Source organism: Clavelina lepadiformis, chromosome 4, assembly GCF_947623445.1.
Source record: "Clavelina lepadiformis chromosome 4, kaClaLepa1.1, whole genome shotgun sequence".
NCBI lineage: Eukaryota > Metazoa > Chordata > Ascidiacea > Aplousobranchia > Clavelinidae > Clavelina > Clavelina lepadiformis.
This window is the reverse complement of record NC_135243.1, coordinates 17,744,027-17,759,635: the sequence shown is the minus strand read 5'-3', so window position 1 is coordinate 17,759,635 and position 15,609 is coordinate 17,744,027. Positions and strand designations below refer to the sequence as shown.

The 15,609-nt window shown below is 35.2% G+C and overlaps 3 protein-coding genes across 3 annotated transcripts; all 3 read left to right on the top strand.

Annotated features, from left to right (window-relative positions):
- Positions 1 to 4,294, top strand: LOC143451435 (peroxisomal leader peptide-processing protease-like). Its single transcript, XM_076951974.1, has one exon. It carries the CDS (start codon positions 2,579 to 2,581, stop codon positions 4,292 to 4,294), a length of 1,716 nt encoding a protein of 571 aa, XP_076808089.1. The 5' UTR covers positions 1 to 2,578.
- Positions 4,295 to 5,166: 872 nt separating this feature from the next.
- On the top strand, positions 5,167 to 8,473 carry LOC143451434 (ATP-dependent DNA helicase DDX31-like). Its single transcript, XM_076951973.1, has 4 exons — positions 5,167 to 6,796; positions 6,910 to 7,057; positions 7,137 to 7,341; positions 7,809 to 8,473. The coding sequence occupies exons 1-4, from the start codon at positions 5,269 to 5,271 to the stop codon at positions 8,079 to 8,081; spliced, it is 2,154 nt and encodes a 717-aa protein (XP_076808088.1). The 5' UTR covers positions 5,167 to 5,268; the 3' UTR covers positions 8,082 to 8,473.
- On the top strand, positions 8,106 to 13,960 carry LOC143451436 (U4/U6 small nuclear ribonucleoprotein Prp31-like). The gene is made up of 10 exons (XM_076951976.1): positions 8,106 to 8,704; positions 8,858 to 9,040; positions 9,169 to 9,295; positions 9,501 to 9,699; positions 9,869 to 10,012; positions 10,118 to 10,197; positions 10,932 to 11,054; positions 12,734 to 12,949; positions 13,127 to 13,292; positions 13,673 to 13,960. The coding sequence occupies exons 1-10, from the start codon at positions 8,421 to 8,423 to the stop codon at positions 13,801 to 13,803; spliced, it is 1,653 nt and encodes a 550-aa protein (XP_076808091.1). The 5' UTR covers positions 8,106 to 8,420; the 3' UTR covers positions 13,804 to 13,960.
- Positions 13,961 to 15,609: the final 1,649 nt, after the last annotated feature.

The window sequence follows — 15,609 nt, the reverse complement described above, 5'->3', positions numbered from 1 at the left end:
TGTCGGAACGTTGTGATCGTAGTATTGCGGCACGTGTTTGATACGGAACGGTACCCACTGGCGCAACCATCTGACGTTTAACCATTGTAATACCCTTGACCTTTTTCGATAAAATTCTAGGTTCGTTATAGAGTGCAATTGAAGTGTGTACTCTAAATAGGCTGCCTATAGCGCTGGTTTTAATGCTATAGGAAGCCTCTGCTAAAAACTTTGCTAGGCCTATAAATCATGCAAAAATACTTAAAAACAGTTTCCATTATGATTAAATACATACAAAGCTCAGCTAATTGCGCATAATTGTACTTGCACTGTAAATGCGCGGTACGCACCTGATCTGAAGTGCGCTGATGAATGTAACCAGGCTAGTCGAGTCTAGTGCAGAAGTGTACAACCACAGGATGTATTTGTATTATAGATTTAAGCTAGTCATATTGTGACGTCATTTAGTTGTGTGCTTTTCCACTAGATCCAGCTAGCTTATAAAGTCATTAGTGACAGTTGGTCCTGTTCAGTTAGTCAGTTGACCTGGTGAACAGTTCTATATATTCGGTCAATACAAAAAAACATGTATTACGTAACTGTGTGATAACCGAAACTTGCATAAATGCTAGCTCGACCCGACAGGAGAGTACGACAGCTCTCGACGAGAAATTGTGCGTGCAAAGATGCAAATTTTTTGCATGATTTCCTGCACCAAAGTCTCAATTTTTCGTTTATTTAATATAAGTTGGCGTTGAAACAACCAGTTTTTCTTTGTTTATTACAAATCAATCTGCTCGCTGATGAATCTCATGCGTGCAGTTGCCACACTTACCACTATGGTAGCTGGGGCGCGAGGAGGAATCATTGCCGGATTTTAAGTCATGCAAAGACTTAGATTCTCTGTCATAAGATAAAGATTATCATAGAATACATCTGTACACTGTTTACAAGTTTTTTAATATGGCAGCGTGGAGGTCTACCCTATATACTAGTCATAGTAGAAAGGATGGCAACTGCACCCTCAAGGTATTTCAAGAGTGCTTTCTGCACCACAATAAATACATATACCAAATGGTCTAAGTCAGGGTTATGAAAGTACGACCTTGCCTTTAAAAAAGAAAACATGCTGTTCGATGATCTTCCTTTTTTAAAAAAAAGATAAAATAAGAACTCCATGTCCTCCTTTTAGAAGCAAAAAAGGACATGGTTTGAAGATTGCAATTTCCTTACTGAAAATCAGACCCACAAGCTTTGCGCTTAGACTAGATCCTGATTTATATTGTCCTGCACTTGGTCACCACGAATTTTTCCATTTTGCGCCCAATAGATTTTGTTGAGAAATGCCATGCTTTCGAGCCTGGTGCCGTAATATATTTGATATGGTATCACAATCTTTAATCTCAGACAGAGGAAAGCAGGGAAGCCTTTTACAACTCAAACTCAGCTACGATTCCTCCTCATTGCCAAAGGTTCAATTACCAAGCTTGTCTTAGTGCAAGTTCTGATTGTGGTTCAAATTCTTAATTTTTTCTTTTATAACGTATTTGCCCTAAGTTAGAATTGTTCACCAGTACCACTGAACAGAAGCAAGTGCCATTCATTTCTTTCCCAACTGTCGTGCACCCGGTCTGTCTTTCACGGCAGAATTTATCAAGACCTCGAGTGTGCACTGCACCCACTAGCTCAGGTGTGCAACAGTTAGGCAAATATGCACCTATTCAATCATTCTTCAGTGCATGTCTAACAAGTTTATAAAGTATAGGTTTATTTTACGGCCTATCATAAATTCGTGTTTCGAGTCTTATATTACTGCTAAATGGATGAATCCAACCCTGCTCATTCATCTCACTTTAGCAATTCGAATATTTTTTGTTTGATTTTTTGCTTCTATGATTATGTCCTTGCTTCGTATTTTAGGCAAAGCTTTTTTAACAAGCTTGGACTGGAAATCTTAGTTTCTTAAAATGAAAGGGTAACTACAGACTATTATGTGACTTTTTATTTGGTTCCAAATTAAAGACCATATAGAGTGAAATAAAACATAAAATACAGACTGAAGCGCAGCAGGGTATCGAATCCTTATCGCATAATTATGAGCTAGGTCCTCTAACCGCACCACCACCTAGTTGACGATTTTAATATTTACTGCTATATTAAATGTTTTATGATAGCTTGGCTACATAACAGAGTGGTAAAAGCGCCAATAATGAAACCGGAATTTGATAGGTAGCAGCGTTACGATTAAACTTCCAGATTTCGTAGAGATGCATCAATGGTGCTTCTGTTCATTGGTCACGGATGAACACTAAACTGTCCCATGTTCTGGCAATACAATAAAAAATTGATGATTGTGCAGCCCACAATACTGGTATGGTAATTATGACCATATTGCTCTAACAAGAACTGTTGAATTTATATTGCAAAAGTCATCATTCATTTTGTATCGACCAAAACTGCTCTAAAAATGGTTGGCTTTAAGAACTGATGCTTTATTACCAGAATTTCTTTGTATTTATCTAATAAATGCTTTTGATTGCTGTTACCAAATACTGCAATACCACTACTTGTATGTTTAAATGTTCCAAACTACAGTAAAATGCCAAAAAAAGAGGTTGGAACTGTTTGTAACCTTGTCGTTGAATCAATTAATTCCCAAAAGAAGTATTTCTGGAGTGGTTTGGTTTTTGGCAGTGACAATGATTGGTTTGTCATTAGCAGCTTTTTTCCATTGGCCTACATCCTATCATGTGAAGAGCTAAAGGAATTTGGAAACAAATCATACAAGTCTTCTTTTGACGTTTCTGTCAAATGTAAAGCTCATGTCAGAATGTCAAATCAGGATTATGTCGAACTACCAGCTGTGCCTTTATTGGCATGGAAGTGTATTGATTTTGCCAATGTTTGGAATCGTGTTAACATCAAACAAACCTACGGTATATTAGACTCAGAAAAACATTTTCAGCATAGTTGTTGTGTTGCACATGAAACAGAAGAATTTTTGCCTTGGTTTGTTTTATTTCAACTACGCAATGCCAACAGATCAGATGCTTTTGTCACGAGAAAAATCCCAGGTTGTAAACACAAATCACAGAGGCTTCATAATATAGACATGCAACAGGGAATGGCAATCTGGACTTCATCATGTCCATTTGGAGATTCTGCAATGACTCTTTTTCATGGCTCATTGAGCAAGGGTATATTATGCAACATCATTAAAGACACTGTTTATATCATCGATGCGCACTGCTTGCCTGGATCTGAGGGAGGTGGAGTGTATTCAAAGAAATTTCATCTGATTGGAATTATTGTTTGCTCTTTGGTATTAAAGACACAACAAATGGCAGGAGTAAGCATTGCTTGCTCTGCAAAAACATTATGGTCTTCCTTGCGTGATGTACTAGCTACAACTTCATGCAGATTGCACAAAAGCAAAGTATTGTATCAATTACTTTCTGATTGTTACCATTCAACAGAAACAGATACTAGTGAAGTTGATAGTTGTACTTCCAGTAAACCTGAAGTTGTTTCATTACATCACAGAAAAGGCTGGGGTTCCGGTGTAGTGGTTGGCATTGATTTAACAAAGGGCAATTCTTATATATTACTTGTAACTTGTTGTCATGTTGTGGAACCGGGTGCTAATAACATTTTACATGCCAAATTTTACTGTGGCTCAAAGAACCGTATGACTCTTAATGCTCATGTCGTTTACTGTAGCAGAAAATCATGGTTGGATTTTGCTGTGCTTAAAATTTATTGTTCAACTGAAATTGCTGAGAATATATTGTCAGGAATTAAAACCTATGTAAACAAAATTGGCAACATGGTTTACTCTGTTAACTATGCTGTACACTATAAAAAGGGCCAGTTAGTCTTTGCAAGAGGTCATTGTTTGTTTGAAACTGATGCTTTTCAACCAACAATTACTCATGGTGTTATATCTAGCATTGGGTTTTCTCCTAAGTCATTTTTGCCACATATTAGTCAAGTACCTATTCTTCTGCACACGACTTGCATTGTTCATGATGGTGCAAGTGGAGGTGCTTTATATTCTACATCTCAAAACCTATTTTATGGAATCATCGTAAACAATGTCAAGGAAACTTATGCAGATGACAAACAAATTCTTTATCCACAAGTTAGCTTTATATTGCCAGCCCAACTCTTTATGCCTGCTGTTAAGGGCTTTTTACTAAATAGTAACAAAACTTTTTCTTTGTTGGAAGACTTAGCTTCAAATGTTGAGATTTCGAAGAATTGGCTTCGAAATGAAATATCAAGTAAAAAGACATCACATATATCAAAATTATAGTTCAAATGTAATTTGAGGCAGTATTTTAGCTGTTTTTCTCAATCAAGAGCATAGAATGAGCTTAACAAACCCTGCTATACTCTGTTTATGAAAGATAAATGTTAAAATGTAAGCACAATTATATGAGTGCCTGCCCATCTTATTCCCAATCTCAGTGTACTTTAAATCGCATGATAAACAGCAAAATTGAACCGTTTCAGGAAAATGTTAAATTTTATTCAATAATACTTTCATAACAATATAATAGTTATTATAAACTTAATTTTTGTGTAATGGAATTATTCCTTTGCACGTATATGTGTTATTTTAGTGTGCTCCTATTTACTGGCAACTTACAACTGCATACTTGGTGTTTATTTATTTCAAGACCACACTTATAATTATGCCTTTAATGATTTATGGTTTACTTGTATTAGTAAACAAAATTTTTGTTTGTGAGATTTTTCAATGCGCTATCTGACATCTAAATGGAGTTTGTGATAAAACGTTTTAATACTGTACCCATCGGCCACAGCTGATTAAACTATTTTCTGCTTGTCAGTTTAAAATGTTTATCATGCCATTGCCACCCTGTCCCATAGTCTTTTCTTTTCAAAGCAGGCAGACATTCATAATAGCTATGGTCTGCAAACGTTAAGTAGAGTTTTTAGAACTCTCCATGGTGTCCAATACGATAAAATCATGCTTAGTTTTAAGGTTCGAAAAATTTATTTTTATCCCGACTTGTAACTTAAATTTTATGCAATATTATATATGTTTACTTATACTTTTTACAGTCTTCATATTTCTAGTACTACTTTTGTTAGTTTTACACTGTAATTGTGTTTACTGTTTGTTTTTATTTAATATTATAAAACTTAGTTACAATTTTCTTGTATTACATAACTGAAACAATCTTTGAATATTTCTGAGAGTGTAATTTTTCACTAATATTTTTGTTCTGTAGAAAAAACGTAAAGGTTAAAAGCAAAAGAATGACAGAAGAATTAACATTAAATATTGTAGCCGGTAATGGCTTTCCAGTAACGAGTAAGAGAAATAAGTTTGTTGGAAAAGTGGGGAAAAGTCGTAAACAGCGAATTGAAGCGAGGAGAAAATTTAAAAAGAAACTCTTGAAGTTTGGATTTGTTAAACCAAGCCAAAATCTAAAATCGGAAGCCACTAAAACCGACACTACAGTATCAGAAGATATCACACTATCTGAGCACACTGAAAAAGAAAACAAAGCCAGAGTGTTCAAAAAAGAAAAAACAAAACTAACACATTCACTTTTTGTTGGTAACCCCATTATTCCTTATTTGGACATCCCAAAATATGAGAGCAAGGCAAAAACAACAAAGTTTGCCAATTGTGAATCATTTGCTGAATTAAACATTCACCAAGGTGTGAAAAGCTATGTGCTTGAAAAAATGCAAATAAAAAGCATGACCACTGTTCAATCCAAAGCTATTCCAGTTTTGCTGGATGGCAAGGATGCAATGATCAGATCAGAAACTGGTTCTGGTAAAAGCCTTACTTATGCATTACCAATGGTACATAATCTTCAGGCTATCATTCCACCGATTTCTCGCAAAGATGGTCTTACAGCAATTGTTTTGGTTCCCACACGTGAACTAGCTCTGCAAACTTTTCAACTGTTTCAGCGCTTAACCTTGCCTGTTAGACGAATTGTAGCCACTTGTATCATTGGTGGTCAAAAGCGTAAAACAGAAAAGGCTTGTCTTCGAAAAGGATGCAACATAGTTGTTTCAACTCCAGGAAGGTTTGTAGATCACATTGAAAATACTGCATGCATGTGTTTAAAAAATATTCGATGGGTTGTGTTTGATGAGGCTGACCGATTGCTGGACATGGGATTTAGAAAGGACATTGAAAAAGTTTTGTTTAATATTGAAGCTAATTCTGAGCATGCACGTCAAGTTGTGCTACTGTCTGCTACGTTAACAACTGGAGTTGAAGATCTTACAAGTCTAGCGCTGAAGGATCCTGTAAGAATTGTTGTCAAATCAGAAGATAAAGCCAAGGCAATATCCGACTTTATTGACCCATTAACTAGCTTAAAAGTTGATATTGTCCCACTTCCTAAGCAGCTTATTCAATATGTTACAATCGTACCCAGTAAGCTGCGATTGGTGACACTACTTGCTTTTATAAAGTCTAGCTGTTTGAATATACAAAATCAAAAAGTTCTCATCTTTTTGTCTTGTCGAGATTCAGTGTCTTTTCATCATGTTCTTCTCAAAAACTATATTGGACAGCAGGGTATGGAACTTAATGATAACTTTTCTAGCATTGCTCTGCATGGAGGAATGTCTCAGCCTGAAAGAACATCATCCGTTATTAAGTTTAAGCATGCAAAGTATGGTGTCCTTCTTTGCACAGATGTGGCGGCAAGAGGGTTGGACATTCCAAATGTTGACTGGGTTGTACAGTATACTTCTCCTGGGAATCCCGTGGAATATATACATCGAGTTGGAAGAACAGCACGGGCTGGCCATAAAGGTTAGAAAAAAATTGTGAAACTTGCACACATTTTTGGTTTCAAAGAAGCATGTTAGTTACGCTGTATTGTTAATCGTAATATTTCTTATAATGTTTTATTGCCTGCTACATAGGAAATGCTTTACTCTTCCTCACACCTGCGGAAGCTGCTTATGCCAGTCTTTTGCAAAGATTTGATATAACTGTTCAAGAACGCAAAATGGAAGAAATTTTATGTGGATTACTTGAAAAATCAGCTAAAAATATGCAATATAATGTTAGGTAAGCGTTTTTAATCTATAGAATGGAACTGTTATTATAGATGATGATAATGAATGTATTTACCATATTTCTTACGCAGGTTACAGATGGCAAAAGAACAAGCATCAGATATCCATTCTGCACTAGAAGAACAGGTTCACGGTGATCAAAACCTAAAAAGAACTGCTGCAAAAGCTTTCATTGCTTATGTAAGAGCATATGCAACATATCCAAGTTCTTTAAAGCACATATTTCATGTGAAAAGCCTTCAGTTGGGTCATGTTGCAAAGAGTTTTGCTTTGAAGGTAGGTAATTATTTAGGCATTTTCTTTTCCCTTACTGTGTTTTTGAATGACACAAAGTTTATATTATGTATATAGTTGTTAATATCGCAACTACTGCAAAACGGCTCATTATGGCATGTCGATCTGATTTGTTTTCATTCTCTGAAGAGAGACCGTGTTAGTCTAAAACTAGTTTTTTATTCTGCGTTAACTGTTGTGTCATGCACTCATGCGCTTTTTCGCCTTAGTTGGATTAGCAACTACATGGCACATGAAATTAACTTTATCTTTACATAAACTGTATGTGAAATTGCATACGATTAACATTGTTTAACTGTTGATTACAATTTTCATGGAATTGCTATTAATTTGTAAATAATAATTAATACATCATGTAGTAGAGGATCAGAAAAAGGAAACTGCAAATATTTTTAAATTTATTAGTCAATTACAATTTTTAAATAATCTGTAATGTGATACAATTGTAGAATGCACCAAGAGAAACCAAACGTATTGCCAACGGAATTGACATCCATAAAAAGAAAAAGATTCTCAATCAAGTAAAGAAGTCTACCAGACAAACTACATTAAAGCTACCAGACAAAAGCCAGGAAGACAATCATGAAAGAAATCAGAAGTCAAGGCAACCGAAGACAAAGCCCATAAAACATCCCATTGTGTCAAAATATGATTTGATGTCTGAATTTAGTAGTGGTTTAGAAACTGTGAATTTTTCTAAGAAAAGAAAGATCAAATTATGATCGGGACTGCTAGTTTGACTATTTTGTCACTCAAAAAGACTATAAAGTTTAAAATGTGTTTTAATTTTATGCCAAACTAAAATGGTAATTTTAAATTGTTTGATAATGATCACTAGCAGTATAATCTTTGTTGTACAGTCTTACACCAACAAAATGTAGCAAAGCGGCTGTTTTTGTTCAGTAATAGTGCCTATTAGGTGTCAATTAGAATTAAAAGTCCATTATGAAATAATCTGCTGCACATTTGCAAATGTTTACAGAACACCGTGTAGCTCTGAGATCGATTTCAGATTGTGTGTAATTGGTGGTGTCCTGATTGACTGATGTTGTATTTGTACAATGATTGCATTTGCCACTCATGCTCTTATCATTCCCTCTATTGTTGTTACAGATTGTGAAGTGAATAATTGTTTACTAATTAATTACCTAATTGACTGTGTTATGTCTCTTGCTGATGAATTGTTGGCTGATTTGGAAGAAGCTGGTTTAGAGGGTGAAGACGTTCCTGTGGACAATGTTGATGATGATAAGATTGACGATATTGATGATATTGAAGATGTTGATGCATCTATGGATACTGGACAATCTGGAATTGACCCAAACAGTATTCAAAATGTTGCCAGGTATGTAAGTATTTATTCAAACAAATTTGAAGAAATTGAAATTGAAATTGCAAAATGAATTTGATCTTTGTGCAAAAATTAAGGTTAGATATTCCAGTATATTTTACAGAAGGCCACCATAAACCGTGATTAAGTGTTTTCTATTATTATTAGGCTTATCGGCACAGATCAGTTCCAGCAAGTTATGACTGGTATTGAAAAGTATGAAAACAAGGAGCAAAAGGTCTCTATCGTTGGCATACTTGAAGCCAATCCGGAATATCAACTCATTGTCAACTCGAACAACCTTACAATGGAAATTGACAATGAAGTCAACATAATACACAAATTTTGCAGGCAATTCAAATAATAATAATTTGAAATCATTTCTACCTTTGCATTTTTCTATTTTTAGTTGTAAAAACTTTTGTAAATTTACCACACAGTTATATTCTTACAAACTTTTAGCTATTTTGTATATTTAGAGACAATTATTCAAAGCGTTTTCCTGAACTGGATTCTTTAGTTCCTACTCCATTAGAATATATTCGCACTGTTAAAGAGCTTGGCAATGATTTGGACAAATACAAAAATAATGAAGTTCTTCAGCAGGTAATTTCTGTAATTAGGATACCTCTGCACTGTATAAGCAGCTTCATTATTTTTATTGTGTATTTTTGGCTTATTATTCAAAAGATAACTTATGGCTAGTTTGCCTAGACTTTAGAAAATAGTGTTTTCACAAAAATTTTAATGTAATTTATACCGTAAATTTTACAATACTTACCTAGCATTTATAATGTAATATGTCTATCAGGTTATGTCAAATGCTACAATTATGGTAATAAGTGTCACTGCATCTACCACTCAAGGCCAGTTGTTAACGGAGAACGAGTTAAAAGTTATTTACGAAGCATGTGACATGGCAGAGGAACTTCTGGCAGCAAAATTAAAAATTTTAACTTACGTTGAATCCCGGATGTCCTACATTGCACCCAATGTTACTGCCGTCGTGGGTAAGCGCATGTATTCATCTGACTCTGCTTGGAGATTCACTCTAGTTTGGTGCATCAGATTCTGCTAGAACATGCATCAAACATATATTGAAGGACAAAGCTTTGTGTTGCACTGGTTTACTTAGGTTGCTCAAGTGTGATAATGGCAACTAATAATGCTTTTATGCAGGTGCTACTGTTGCTGCAAAGCTAATGGGTGTTGCTGGCGGGTTAACAGCATTAACAAAGATGCCTGCTTGCAATATCATGCTGTTGGGATCTCAAAAGAAAACGCTGGCTGGTTTTTCAAGTACGGCCATCAACCCTCACACTGGTGAGTTGAGTACCAACATACCAATATTTCTGCATTGTCACTTGTTAGATCACCTTGCAATATGAATCTGTTTTATACAAATTTACATATTGCATGTTTTTGTAGGTTTTATTTACTATAGTGATCTTGTACAAATGCTCCCGTCTGACTTGAGAAGAAAAGCAGCTCGACTGGTTGCTGCTAAGGTGCTTTATAATTTCTTTTTGTTTATTATGACTTGAACAAACCTTGGCTTACAGCTGATTAATAATTTTGCTTCATGTCTTGGATCTAATGTATCATAACTATATATATTTCTGAATCACTATTTTTAGTCTTTTATGGTATTTGCGTTTTGGAAGCATTTTTTAAATTCTACAGAGATTGCGAACAACAGCAAACAATTTATCTATAGTTTAAATAGATGTAAGTCTGCTTTTGGCCCTTCACTGACGTTTGACGATTCAAATTTATTCAATCTAAGCAATGTTTTTAAGTTATTCCCAGACACTTTTTCGTGAACCGAATGTAATCAAAAATTTAACAAGCAAAGAAAAACTTTTCTTTTGATATATTTTCACTAAGAAAATTTCATGTGTGTAATATCCAGCATTTTCTTCCTTTGCTTTTCTACGTCGAGCATAAATTACAGCATTAATGCCAGATTTTCTAATGTGAAAAGCAGTGCTGGCGCTTAAATTATGTCTTTTTTGAATCAGTATGGGTATTGTTGAGGTTTTCATTGATTAATTTAGTTTACATTACTGCATTTTTATTTCGTTTGCTTTAGAAGTTTTTCAAACCTGAACAGCCTCCATGAGCTGAAATGTTACTCTGTTTGAGTTCTGAAGACTGTGACTGGAGTTGCTTCTAACACTTTTGTCCACAATTAGTAGTAGCTTAATATTTTGTTTTGTCATGTTTGTTACTGCCTTTGTAGATTACCCTTGCAGCTCGTGTCGACAGTTTTCACGAAAACCCAGACGGCAAAGTAGGATTTGATTTACATGAAGAAATACAGGCCAAGTTTGATAAGTGGCAAGAACCGCCTCCTGTCAAACAGGTAAAATTGCTGTTGAGCGAACGAAAACATATTATATAGCTGATATTTAATGCCTCTTGAACAGCTTAAAATTGGATTGCTATTTTTTTTACTCCAGATCTCAATCTTGTCTGAAGTTTGCATGTAGCTTACCATGTAAAACTTTTGTGCAATTAACAAAGAACAAAGATATGTTTTTAAATGCCATATTAACATTCAACAAAGTTTTCTTCAAAAATGTATGTTTCTCTTCAAACAATGTCTGGCAGATTCGTTAAAAAAAGTTTGCTGAATTTAATTAATATACCAGGACATTGATCACCAAACTCACTCTTTACTGCAGGGCAATCCTGCACCTCACAATTTTATTACCATATTATTAACTACTATTGTTATGTGAAGTTATTATGTTTATGTTTTTAACAATCCTTCTCATGGGTTATTATTATTTTGTAATGTTACAGGAGTTAAACAAGGCGTGTCTTTTTTTACAGCTAAAGTTATGAGTTGATTTATGTACATTAGTTTTGGATGTGATGTTGCTTCAACCTCTATATTCTAAAGTTATAGAATCCCCAACTGTGTGATATTATTATTTGCTACCAAGTTCAAATAATGGCTGCCCAGCAGTGTTTCTCTACCATTCTGAGCCACAGCCTAAATTTTAACATAAAAATTTATGCCTTACCAAATACCTGTGTTTAACATTTCCAAAGTACGTAAGTTATTCTTGTTCAAACCTAACCACAAACTGCATAAAAACATTCAAAACTGCCTGTTACTGTGAAATATCCAATGAAATATTTGTTATCTGAATGCTAAATTTATTTGAAACACTATGCAACTCCAAATCCATTTGAAACACTGCATTCTAATATCCTTTTTACTTTGCCTGGCTATGTTTTTGTGTGTTGGAACAGTAATTATTCAGTTTGTAAATTGCATGTAAACCACTACTGGTATATTTGCAAGGATTTTTTTAGTGGAAAGTTGGCGACGTGTTAACCGTTTCTCATGGATTGTGGTGTGATTGTGACATTGTTTTCCTTTTTAGTATGTGCTATGCAATAAGAACAATGAATAATGCAAATACTTCCACTTCTTATGTATACTTTACACAATAATGTAGTAACTGCTTAACATGAATACAAAAAATGAAATGTTACTTATGTTAACTTATCTTACAGATGGCAACCCATCAAAATATCTTGACAAATTAATTTGGGGTCGTGACCCAGGATTTGAGAAGCACTGTTGTCAGTGTACCCATTAAAAGTATATTTTTGTTTTGCATCTTTAAAAATGCGTTCACAACGTAGAAGTTGATGTTACAATAACACAATTCACAATTCAAGCTGATCGTGTGATTGAAATTGGATTTCAGAATTTTTATGAAAGCTTTGCCGGTTTTTGTATTGCAAGTTTGTGCTTGCTAGTACTGCTGGCATATAGATTACCAGTACTTGATCGCAATGTGAGGGCAAACTGAAGTTAATGAGTGTGATGAAATTTTTTTTATATTCTTTAATTGTAGTTTATACCGTTACATGTTGTTGACTTGACTTAACTCAGAATTTGAAAAAATTGAAAATAATTTCACAGTTCACCACGAATATCTATATAGCAATTGGAAATATATCAACTGTCAAGAAACTATCAAACACGATGTCATGTTTTCTCATCATTGTATGTCTTACTAGGTAAAAGCTCTCCCTGCTCCTGCTGATCCTTCAAGGAAGAAGAGGGGAGGAAGAAGATATCGAAAGATGAAAGAGCGCCTAGGAATGACAGAAATGCACAAACAAGCGAATAGATTAACATTTGCCGAAATTGAAGAAGATGCTTATCAAGACAGCATCGGTTACTCTCTGGGACAGTTAGGAAAGTCAGGGACAGGAAGAATAAGAGCTGCACAGGTTAATCTTGACAAAACTTTTTTAATTTCTTTACACACATGTTTGATGTTTATAAACTATCCGCCGACCAGTTATCTTATTACTTTCTGTCCTAAGCCTTTTGATTTGCATTAAGTCAACCTGTATATTCTAAATTTCTCACATTTAGTTCAATGTTTAAAATATGACCCTTTGCAGGTTGATAACAAAACCCAAGTCAGAATATCAAAGACGTTGCAAACGAAGCTGCAACGCGCAAATCGCGCTTCAGGAAGTTCTACAGCTGTTACCTGGGGTGGCAAGTCAACCGTACGAGATCGTGGTTCTGGTATCGCGTCTTCAGTCGCCTTTACGCCCCTGAAAGGTTTGTTTTGTCTTGCGATGCTTTCATTCAGGCGCCTATCTTAGTTTCACGAAAAGGAAAATCAACACCGACACAAAATCAAAAATATTGGAATAAAGTTATCCCCGGATTAAATAGATCAACAGGATCGTAGTTAATTAGATATGAATGATTAGACATAAAACATGGAAACTTATTACTTTGAATTTTTTCAGGCGTTTTGAACTTACTGCGTTGGTAATATTATTCTGTTCTTCATTTTGAGTTTTTACCCAATTTGAATCAAAAATAATCATTTTGCAATGTAAAATGAAACAGTATTTAGTGCCCGGTACGACGCGCGTCGTTACTGTATTGATGGTATACTTCCACTTTTATGAAACTGTGTGTTGAATGTTTAGGAATTGAAATAGTCAACCCGAACGCGGCAGAGAAGAAGGCAGAAGAAGAAGATGGCTGTAGCACATACTTTTCAAATGCAGCGAATTTTGTTAAACTCAAACCTCGTAATGTAACCACAGGTGGCGCGTGAACTTTGAAGGTGCCGTTAAATTTGTCGAAAGAGATGCCGAAACAGCTGTGTTCAAGTTGGAAGGAGTGCATTCCACCGTTTCGAGGTGGAATGCAAATTTTTGGATCATATTGCGTTGTTTTTCAATTTTATATTAAATAAACTTCTGCATAGTGTACTTAGTGGAAGTTGTATGGACGGTTAAAGCCGCGTAAGGTTATTGGCTACAAGTTGATGCAGCTAAAAGCTGTGCAAAGTTTAAGTTGATCGTGCTAACATTCCTTCCACAATTTTCTCACGCTAGTATGAACTACGAACCCGTGCACGAATTGTTTGGGACATATTTCAAAGGTCCTTTCCCGTTCTCAAGTTGCCGTTGTTAACTCGAGTCGCTCAAATAGAGCAAAACGACCGACTATCGGATAACTTTTCAAGCGTCACCAAACTTCCCGAGACTTGTTGGGTTGCGCGAGTCAGGCGAAGTATTTTTTAGCAGAAATCCACCGGCCCTACTATTCATGCAGCGATGCTTTGTTGAATTAAAAAGTGAACTTAAGGTTAGCGCAGTATAACACACTAGCTTCAAAATCGCAAGTTTTTGAAGTGGTAGTTCATATATCGATGTTTAGATAAAACTTGATATGACAGATTATGAAAGACGAGATAAAGAAGTTGCAGTGTACAAAGTATCGACTGAAAGTCTTTCTCGCCTTGTGCCCAATTGTTTCGGCTCAATCGATTCTACAATATCATGTTCGAGCAACTCTCGTATTTTGTGACCAAAATCGTGTATAATTAAGTTATTATCGGGACCCAAAAAATTGCCTTACCGTGGCCGGAGTTGTTGCCTTTTCTAATGTTTTCAAACAGTTTTTTGTAATAGAAATGTTGAAAATGAATTGTCGCTCGCTAATCGCTATCCATTGACAAATATGAAACCACGATACGCGTTAAATACTTCAAACTTCACGTTTGTGCAATATTAAAATTTCTCCTAAGGCTAAATTCTTTTCATATATGCAAATTAGAAGATAACTAATTGTTGCCTCAACAGTGCAAGTTCATTAACCAATGTAGATACGACGGACATAATTTGTTGATTCAGTTCTAGTGCTACAACTAGTTTTCAAATAAAAACTAACAACTGGACAAAAAAGCTGCAGATTTTTTGCAAGGTATGTATCCATTTGTTCTGACCTCTTGGAGAAAAACGCTGTTCCCAACATTTTGCCCTCACTTCGACGAACAAGGAGTTTATACCAAAAGTAATATCGGTCTCTCTTTAAACTAGACCTTTACCACAAAATGGTGCGCTTACGGGAGTGAAGACTGTTATGAAAATAGAGCTTATAAGTTACAACTACATTGAAAAAATTAGATGCAGTATTCGCATAACAAAATAATCGTAAACACTGGAATAAAACAAAGCACCGGATAAAGCTAACAACCACGTCTCGAGTTAGTACACGTTAAAGTAGACGTCAACTAGATCTTTTCATAAAATTATGTTCACAACACTTTGAACTCATTGCTATAATGATATTATGTTGTTTTGATATAAATAGGAGTCTCCGATGTTTAGGAAATGTTGCGTGTCCAATTTGTAGGTATGTGAAAGGACGTTGCTGAGTGAGGGAAAGGTGATGATTTCACTGTTGTAACATTTGACGAGAAAGATCGCCAGTTCGGCTTTTTCTTGCAATAATTTAGGCAGGATTGTGTTTCACGATTCACAATCCCGGTCACGTTTGCATCTGACGATTTAATTCTGACCAACAGAAAAACTATGCGTTACACCTTAAGCATGCCAAGTTTATGACATGCTGC

Coding starts and splice junctions, on each gene's coding strand:
- LOC143451435 (XM_076951974.1), top strand. CDS start 2,579: ATGCCAAAAAAAGAGGTTGGAACTGTTTGTAACCTTGTCGTTGAATCA.
- LOC143451434 (XM_076951973.1), top strand. CDS start 5,269: ATGACAGAAGAATTAACATTAAATATTGTAGCCGGTAATGGCTTTCCA. Junction 6,797..6,909: donor AGCACGGGCTGGCCATAAAG/GTTAGAAAAAAA, acceptor CCTGCTACATAG/GAAATGCTTTACTCTTCCTC. Junction 7,342..7,808: donor CAAAGAGTTTTGCTTTGAAG/GTAGGTAATTAT, acceptor ATACAATTGTAG/AATGCACCAAGAGAAACCAA.
- LOC143451436 (XM_076951976.1), top strand. CDS start 8,421: ATGATTGCATTTGCCACTCATGCTCTTATCATTCCCTCTATTGTTGTT. Junction 8,705..8,857: donor AGTATTCAAAATGTTGCCAG/GTATGTAAGTAT, acceptor TATTATTATTAG/GCTTATCGGCACAGATCAGT. Junction 10,013..10,117: donor GGCCATCAACCCTCACACTG/GTGAGTTGAGTA, acceptor ATGTTTTTGTAG/GTTTTATTTACTATAGTGAT.